General features: G+C 40.7%; 1 protein-coding gene across 1 annotated transcript; it reads left to right on the plus strand.

The window, feature by feature from the left end:
• Positions 1 to 5,380: 5,380 nt before the first annotated feature.
• LOC133337119 (disintegrin and metalloproteinase domain-containing protein 10 homolog) lies at positions 5,381 to 8,215 on the plus strand (the record flags this gene model as incomplete). Its single annotated transcript, XM_061545384.1, has 4 exons — positions 5,381 to 5,527; positions 6,121 to 6,516; positions 6,590 to 7,636; positions 7,699 to 8,215. Coding segments are annotated over 4 exons (2,107 nt in total), but the record flags the coding sequence as incomplete, so codon positions are not given.
• Between the last annotated feature and the right edge of the window lie 1,566 nt (positions 8,216 to 9,781).

A 9,781-nucleotide genomic window follows, 5' to 3' on the forward strand; every position in this document is an offset into this window, starting at 1 on the left:
GCGTGGATTTTTAAAGGAATATTTTTGAGGTCTAACAATAGGCGTGGATTTTTAAAGGAATATTTTTGAGGTCTAACAATAGGCGTGGATTTTTAAAGGAATATTTTTGAGGTCTAACAATAGGCGTGGATTTTTAAAGGAATATTTTTGAGGTCTAACAATAGGCGTGGATTTTTAAAGGAATATTTTTGAGGTCTAACAATAGGCGTGGATTTTTAAAGGAATATTTTTGAGGTCTAACAATAGGCGTGGATTTTTAAAGGAATATTTTTGAGGTCTAACAATAGGCGTGGATTTTTAAAGGAATATTTTTGAGGTCTAACAATAGGCGTGGATTTTTAAAGGAATATTTTTGAGGTCTAACAATAGGCGTGGATTTTTAAAGGAATATTTTTGAGGTCTAACAATAGGCGTGGATTTTTAAAGGAATATTTTTGAGGTCTAACAATAGGCGTGGATTTTTAAAGGAATATTTTTGAGGTCTAACAATAGGCGTGGATTTTTAAAGGAATATTTTTGAGGTCTAACAATAGGCGTGGATTTTTAAAGGAATATTTTTGAGGTCTAACAATAGGCGTGGATTTTTAAAGGAATATTTTTGAGGTCTAACAATAGGCGTGGATTTTTAAAGGAATATTTTTGAGGTCTAACAATAGGCGTGGATTTTTAAAGGAATATTTTTGAGGTCTAACAATAGGCGTGGATTTTTAAAGGAATATTTTTGAGGTCTAACAATAGGCGTGGATTTTTAAAGGAATATTTTTGAGGTCTAACAATAGGCGTGGATTTTTAAAGGAATATTTTTGAGGTCTAACAATAGGCGTGGATTTTTAAAGGAATATTTTTGAGGTCTAGCAATATTTTTGAATTTCTTAAAATTTTCATTCCTTCCCTTTTTTCATTTTCCATTTATTTGAATAGATTTTTATAATCCACCCCCCATTTACAAAAATACAAAAAATATATTCATAGAATAAAATAAAAATTTCATTAGAATAAATATTCCACCTTTTGCCAATGCATATGCTATGCCATCAAATCAAATGGCGTTGGAGAGGATGGTTGGAATACTACCACTTAAAAATTCCGGATATGAGAATAAATTTTTATTTGGTTTTGTCATTCTATGACACTGCATAGCTTGTTGAATAGACATGATGTGTCCGGGGGAGGGGGATTTTGAATATAATCCCCCAAGCAATTCCAGCCACCTTTGCAATACCTTTATGATTTCATATCTCTCAAGGGCTTTACACGGCCGTCAGTCTTCTTTGATTTGTTCTGATGCTGATCAAAACAAAACACATTTTCATAATCGTGGTTTTATTTTCAATATTTGTTATTTCATTTTTTATTGTTTTTTTATATTTTGTTTATTTTTTCTGTGTGTCTATGTGTTCGATATTCAACGAAAATTGCACATCAAAATCCGCAGTTCAGTTATGCCGCCATCAGTCTATAAAATTTACATATTTTGATTAATTAATGTCTGGATACACAATGTTTTTTTATTATTTTATTTATTTTTCATTAAGGGATGGATGTAAAGTTTTCCCTTTTTTCCAAAAAGAAAACAATTTCACTTTTTCAATATGCAAAAAAAAACGAGCTATAAAATTCAGCCAAACATAATATTTCGTGATAGATTAATATCACATTATATATTGTGAATAAATAAAATATTCTAAAATTTAATTCGATAATGGATTTTTTAAATAAAAGTTTCTACAAAAATGTGGACAAAATTCTATTAAATAAATTGTATGAAGCATATATATAATGACAGTACTTATACGCAACATGTAAATATCCAAATCCATGCCTTCCCTAGGACCCTAAAAATATTCTTTTAAAAAATCCATACCTACTCTAGGTCCCTAAAAATATTCTTTTAAAAATTCCATACCTTCTCTAGAACCCTAAAAATATTTCTTTAAAAAATCCACGAATTCTCTAGGTCCCTAAAAATATTTCTTTAAAAAAATCCACACCTTCTCTAGAACCCTAAAAATATTATTTTAAAAATCCACGCCTTCTCTAGGTCCCTAAAAAACATTCTTAAAAAAATCCACGCCTTCTCTAGGACCCTAAACATATTCTTTTAAAAAATCCACGCCTTCTCTAGGACCCTAAACATATTCTTTTAAAAAATCCACGCCTTCTCTAGGACCCTAAACATATTCTTTTAAAAAATCCACGCCTCTTGTTAGTCCTCAAAAAAATATTTATTTATGGCTTGTGACAGAACTTTCGTTCCATAAGCCGAGTTTAAAAAAGATTTCCAGGGTCGTCGGTCTTTTGCACAGTTTTTCCAATTTCAAAAACCATATTCGGCAATGTTGTCTTCGACTTGATCTTTCCATCTTATTCGCGGCCTTCCCCTTCTGCGTGAATTATCAGCAGGTTCGCTTTTATATGCCTTCTGGGCTGGGGCATCTTCATCCATTCTCACAACATGACCCAGCCAACGTAGTCGCTGCAGCTCAATACGTCCGAGAATAGCTGGTACAACTCATGGTTCATTCGACGACAATATTCTTTCGGAGAATTTGTCTCTCAAACACTCCAAGAGTTGCCTCATCAGATTGCGAAAGTACCCATGCTTCAGACCCATATAACAACACGGGTAGTATCAGCGTCTTTAGAGTGTGACTTTGGTTTGGCGGGAGGTGGCCTTGCTTTTGAGTTGTTTGTTCAGACCATATTAGCATCTGTTGGCCATTACTATCCTTCTCCGAATTTCAAAACTGATGACATTCGTTTTATTTATGGCGGTACCAAGGTATATAAAATCTTTAACTACATCGAAACTATAGTTCTCAAGTTCCACAGTTGGTCCGAGTCTACTGGAGGTCTTGCGCGTTGATACCATCAGCTTGGTCTTCTCGCCGTTTACTGTTAGACCCACTTTGGCAGACTCCTTCTCAATTTGTTCAAGGTGGCTTTCAATGTTCGATCCATTATATCGATGTCATCGGCGTAGGCGAGTAACATGTGTTGTTTGGTGTACAGAGTGCCGTTTCTGTTCACTTTTGCCTCTCCAGCAGAATGTTAAAAAGGTCACACGATAAACTATCACCTTTTCTGAATCCTCGTTCGGTATTAAAGGGCTCCGAGAGGCGCTTCCCGACTTTAACTGCTGATCTTGTGCCAGTTAAAGTTATCCTGCATAGCCGAATTGATTTTGCAGGAATGCCAAACGCAGACATAGCTTTATACACCTCTGAACGGATAGGGCTATCGAATGCGGCTTTATAGTCGACGAATAGGTGGAATATATCAATGTGTTTTTCGTGGGTTTTTTCCTGAATTTGGGGCAGAGTGAAAATCTGGTCAATGGTGGATTTGCCAGGTCTGAAGCCGCGTTGGTATTGTCCAATGATGTCATGGACCATTGGCTTCAATCGTTCACACAGCACACTGGGTAGCACTTTATATGCGATGGGAAGGAGATTTATTCCTCTACAGTTGGCACCTTGTTTCCTATTTTTGTGCACGGGACACAGGATGCTGAAGTTCCAATCATTGGGCATGCTTTCCTCTAGCCAAATTGTACCAATCAGCTGGTACCTGCTCCTTACCAGCATCTGACCACCAGTCTTGAATAGTTCGGCTTGTAACCCATTGGCACCTGCTGCTTTATTATTATTCAGCCGATTGATTTCTATTCTGACTTCATCTTGGCTAGGTGGTATACACTCTATACCATTATCACTAATTGGTTCTGGGGTATCCTCTTCACCGCTACTATTTGTTACCAGAAGTTTTTCAAAATGCTCCTTCCAGATCTTCAACACGATTTCCTTCTTCATCTATACAGGAAGATGTGCCTGAACCAAAGCCTTCGGATTGGTGTTTTACCCGTTGGTAGAATTTTAAGACTTCATTCTGACTCCTGTACATCTCGATTTGCTCACGCTCACGTTTTTCTTGTTCTTTCTTCTGAAAATACGTTTCTCCTCTCTCCTTTTCTCCCGATAGTTATCCATCGCATTACGTGTTGTTACTGTTCGCAGGGTTGCCCTATACGCTGGGTTTTTATATCATTAGAATTACGACACTCCTGATCGTACAACAGATTTCTTGATGGTGGTCTTTGGCACCCAAGTGTTGCTGCAGTTTGTAGGGAGTGGGCAATTTTCTGCCATGGAGCTTCGATTTTATTATCGGGGAAAGGGGTGCGTTCGTCAAGCAGTTGGGCTAGTTAAGCGGAGTAGACTTCTGCTATCTGCAACATTAAGACGGGTGCGTACCTTGGCCACAAGGTAATGGTACGAATCGATATTCGCTCCCGGATCGATTGGACGTCTAAAACACTGTATGAATGCCTTCCGTCTATCACAACATGATCGATTGATTTCTCGTTGTTCGATCGGGAAAAATCCCAGTGGCCTTGTGTATATCGATATGCTTGAATCTGGTGCTGGTAACTACCATGTTTTTTTATTTGGTGCCGCGAATTCAATCAACCTCATGCCGTTGTCTGATGTTTCTTCATGGAGGCTGAATTTTCCGACGGTGAGAACAAAGATATTTCCCTTCCGATTTTTGCATTAAAATCTCCTAGCATAATTTTAATGTCATGGCCAGTGCAGCGGTCTTTGCTCTGTTCATTTTTGTCTTCGGTCGGAGCATGGGCTTTTATGCATATTATAGCAATTCGCTCATATACTGGAGTTAATCTGGAGACGAGGTCTTTTATTCTCCTGTTAACCATAAATCCGCAGCCAAATTCACGTCTCGTTTCATGGCAGCTATAATAGAGTGCGTAATCTTCTGATTTACTTAAGCCAGTCCCTTTCCATCGCATTTCCTGTAAGGCAATAATATCGACTTTGTACTTCTTGGGTACATCCGCCAAAGCGAACACTACGCTTGTTCTGTACAGCGTGCGCACATTCCAAGTGGTTCTTTATACGTGGATCGTCAACGTTATGGGGGTTTGGTTTTCTTTTTCTTTGCTTTTTAATAGTAGGTTGGGTTTTCCGAGAGTGGGCAAGTAACCCGACGCCTCATCCCATTTTTTATAGTTCTTACGGGTGAACTCGCGGCACATATTAGCTCGCTATTCATCGGGTGATGAAAATAGCTTCCCCAGGTAGCACCGCGGGGAGGTCAGTGTAACAATTGAAATGAAAGAGGGACCTAGATAAGCCTGGACTTCGCCATGTTACATCCAATCAGAGTCGTTGCTTGGTATCTATCATCCCATATGCCACCCACGTCTCTTGTTAGTTCTCAAAAATATTTATTTAAAAAATCCACCCCTAAAAGTAGGCTTTAAAAATATATTTTCTTTGAAAAAAAAATTCTAAAAATATTCTCTTAGTCCTATAGTTCCTGTAATCAGTTGTTTTCATTTTTTTTTTCTCTTTTCCAGCACGATCGCACCCACAAATACGAACGTGACATAAAAACCCGTGAGGAAATCACCTCGTTAATAGCCCATCATGTCACAGCGGTTAATTATATTTATCGCAACACCAAATTCGATGGACGTACCGAACATCGTAATATACGCTTTGAGGTAAGATTTACTTAATTATGTGCCCCACAGCCTTTGAACCCTGCATCCATCTTCAGGCGGAGGTGGTCGGCCGGGTGGTCAAGCTCATCATCATAACCCTCGGAACACAGCACACTCCTTTTGTCGCATATATATGTTTTTAACTAGGTGTACACAATGTTAACAACGAATTGTGGTGGTCACCATGTTCCGGATGCTGGCTGGCTGAATCCGATGACGATGTCGTTGGTCATAATATGGAAAAATGGTTGACAATCCAATAAATCCACAGATTGTCCGGCATGCTTTCCACCACTCTACCAACGGAAAGTGCTTACACGAATTTTTAATTAATTCATCATCCGCCAGGCAGTCCGACCAGACCACAATACAATTTGTATCTCTCCCCACCCAACCTTTACTTTTAAGTGGTGGGTGTAGGAAAAAATCCACCGAAACAATCCTGGCGATTTATGGCTTAAACTGCAATTTCCTGTTTATGTTGGTGTACGAGAGTGTGTGTATGTGTTCGCCGGGTTATGTTTGTTTTTATTTATCATCATCATCGATAGCATTAATCATAATTTCTGTTTCCTCAATTTTTTCCTCCACAGGTACAACGCATCAAAATTGATGATGACTCAGCCTGCCGTTCCTCCTATAATGGGCCCCATAATGCCTTTTGCAATGAACATATGGATGTTTCGAATTTCCTTAATCTCCATTCATTAGAGGATCATTCGGACTTCTGTTTGGCTTATGTATTCACCTATCGTGATTTTACCGGTGGTACTTTGGGTTTGGCCTGGGTGGCCAGTGCCTCTGGAGCCTCAGGAGGTATTTGTGAAAAATATAAAACCTACACAGAGACAGTGGGTGGCCAGTATCAAAGTACCAAGAGGTCACTGAATACCGGCATCATCACCTTTGTCAACTATAATAGTCGGGTGCCGCCCAAGGTTTCGCAGCTCACACTGGCCCATGAGATTGGACATAATTTTGGATCACCGGTAAGTAAAGGCATTTTTTTAAAAAATTCTCTCAGATTCTCACCTTGATCTTCTCTTTTTCTCCCATCTACAGCACGACTACCCCCAGGAATGCCGTCCGGGTGGTATGAACGGCAATTACATTATGTTCGCCAGTGCCACATCCGGCGATCGTCCCAACAACTCAAAATTCTCCTCCTGTTCCATACGCAATATCTCCAATGTCCTCGATGTTCTTGTGGGCAATATGAAACGTGATTGTTTCAAGGTATCCGAGGGAGCCTTCTGTGGCAATAAAATCGTGGAACAGGGTGAAGAATGCGATTGCGGCTTCAATGAGGATGAATGCAAGGACAAATGTTGCTATCCTCGTCTAATTAGCGAATATGATCTCTCGCTGAATAGTTCAGCTCGAGGTTGCACCCGACGTGCCAAGACCCAATGTTCACCCTCCCAGGGTCCATGCTGTCTACCCAACTCCTGCACCTTTGTACCCTCGAATTATCATCAAAAATGTAAAGAGGAAACTGAATGTTCCTGGTCGAGTAGCTGCAATGGCACCACAGCCGAGTGCCCTGAACCCAAGCCACGCGATGATAAGACAAAATGTAACAACGGCACTGCTCTATGTATACGCGGCGAGTGTTCCGGCTCCATATGCCTGTTGTGGAATATGTCCGAATGCTTTTTAACCTCACAACAGCAGCCGCATGTCGACAAACGTAAACTCTGTGAATTGGCCTGTCAGAATGGCAATGACACCACGACATGCCGTAGTACATCTGAATTTGCTCATCTATTTGGTTTACCCGAGGGCGGTATCAGTCTGCGCCCTGGGTCACCGTGTGATAATTTCCAAGGTTACTGTGATGTGTTCCTGAAATGTCGTGCCGTCGATGCTGATGGGCCATTGTTGCGACTCAAAAATCTCTTACTCAACAAGGAGACCCTATTGACGGTGGCCCAATGGATAACGGAGAATTGGTATATTGTGGTCCTACTGGGCATTGCATTTATTATTGTTATGGGTATATTTATCAAATGTTGTGCCGTGCATACGCCCAGTTCAAATCCTAAAAAGAGAAGAGCCCGTAGAATCTCCGAAACCTTAAGAGCTCCCATGAATACAATAAGGCGCATGGTAAGTCAAATGAAACCCCCCATATTTTCAATAATAATCTCAAACCCTCCCTATTTTTCCAGCGCCATCCCCATGGCCGCAGTGCTGGCCCGCGCAGCATACCACCGCCAGTGCACGACAGTCGTGCCCATCATCGCAACTATCCACCCGAATGGGATCGTCATCATCGTTCAGGTGCTGTCAGCAGTGGCGCCGCTGGTGCTGTTCCCCTACCCTCGTCTAGCAGTAATCATGCCAGTCGTGTGGCGGCGGCCGCTTCTTCTTCATCAAGACCCTCAGGTGGTGGTGCTGGTCGCAGTTCACGTTCCAACGGATCTCGGCAACCAAGCAGTTCACGTTCAGCTGGACAACATGGGTATGCTGATATACCACCACCGAGTGGTTTGGGTCCATCACCAACAGGTGGTGGCGGTGCTGGTGGTTTACATATGGGTGGTGGTGGTGCAGCCATGGCTGCTGGGTCGGGTTCATCAACTAGTGGTTTATCACGTGCCCAAATGCCTTTACCCGCCCTGCCGTCCAATGCACAAACGCAACAACAACAACAACTGCCACATCAAGCTTATTATGCGCCGAAAGGTGTGAAAACTAAATTTTTTTTATATTGAAATTTTAGGTGTTTTAGGATAGGGAATTGAAAAAGGAAAAGAGGAGAGAGATATGAAAATTTATTGTTAGGGATCTCTTTGAAAAATTATATATTATTTGAAAAAAATCCAACTCCAGAGAAAAAAATCGATGTCTGCATCTGAAACGGGCCTGGCAGTCCTCCTATCAACATCCAATTATCCGCAAAGCTCTTTGTCCGAACTGTATTTCCACGCATATATATAGGCTTCAAGAATACTTCCTAACAAATCCACGCCTAAAGATAGGTCTACTGTAAGTCCTTGAAAATATCTTTTAAAAATCCACCCCTAAAGATAGATCTACTTTAGGTTAGGTAAGGGATGTACGGTTTTTAATAACAACCGTCCACTCGGAGACTATGTCCATTGTGATCATCCTTTTATATTACCTGTAAAGAAAAGAAAAAGAGAGAGTGAAGGTGCAAGGAGAAAATATAGTGAGGGAAGAAGAGCGGAAGAAAGGTTATTTTAGCCATGTCAAATTTTTGACAAATCATAGGATCTGGTTTGGGTCTATTTTGGAGAAGAAGACTAGATTATCAATTTCATATCTTCCAAACTGTTTATGTCTTCTGCTAATCAGCGATGTACATTTACAGAGGATGTGTTCAATTATTTCCAGTTCTTCTTCGTCCTCACATAGACGACAGTAATCCTATTCATTGGAGTCCCATTTCGAAGTCGGAGATCTAATCTTGCAGTGACCTTTTATGATCCACACAACGATTATGATCTCCCTCTTGTTGTGTGTCAGCAGCGAAGACGTTCTTTTACGAGAGAATTCAGATTTTGATATTCTATAAGCAGGTTCTCTTAGCCATCTGTTGCCGACTACCTCGCAGTAGAACGCACGGATTCTGCCAATGAAATAGCCGATGGGAGCTTTCACAGATCTCTCAATCGGAAAATTTGACGACTGTGAGCCCACTCGAGCAAGCTCGTCAGCTATCTCATTCCCTGCAAAGTCGCTATGTCCTAGAATCCAACATAAACTAACTATCTGTCGTATATCATTCAAAGCGGACTTGCAATCATGAACTGCTTTTGAGTTTATAGTATTTTACTATCTCATTAAGTGATTTTACTATCTCGGCCGCTTTCGTGATTGCAAGAATCTCTGCTTGAAAAACGCTAAAGAGTTTGTTGAGTTTATATGAGTTATATGTTCACAATCCCTACAGTAAAACCCTGCGCCAGTGCCTTCCTTTGACCCGTCTGTAAAGAATGACAAACCTGGCAGAGGTAAAGAGCCACTAGTCCAGGATTCCCTACTAGGAAACTGAACTTTGATGTCATTAAAGTCCCTATGAGAAGGAACATAGTCAGTAATATGACTATTCGCCTAAAGAGGTCACAACCTGGCGTTATGTTTAGGATGCTGCCATGACCATAGTTCACCGATTTCAAGGCATCCGTTTCCCGGAGACTCACGGCACACCTGGCCGCCTGGAATTTAATCAGAATGTCCAAAGGTTGGAGATTCTTCTTAACGCTCGCAGGATAGAAGCCGATCGCT

This window comes from Musca vetustissima, unplaced genomic scaffold, assembly GCF_032173495.1.
Source record: "Musca vetustissima isolate MV318-11 ecotype Yass unplaced genomic scaffold, APGP_CSIRO_Mvet_v1 utg340456, whole genome shotgun sequence".
Lineage (NCBI taxonomy): Eukaryota > Metazoa > Arthropoda > Insecta > Diptera > Muscidae > Musca > Musca vetustissima.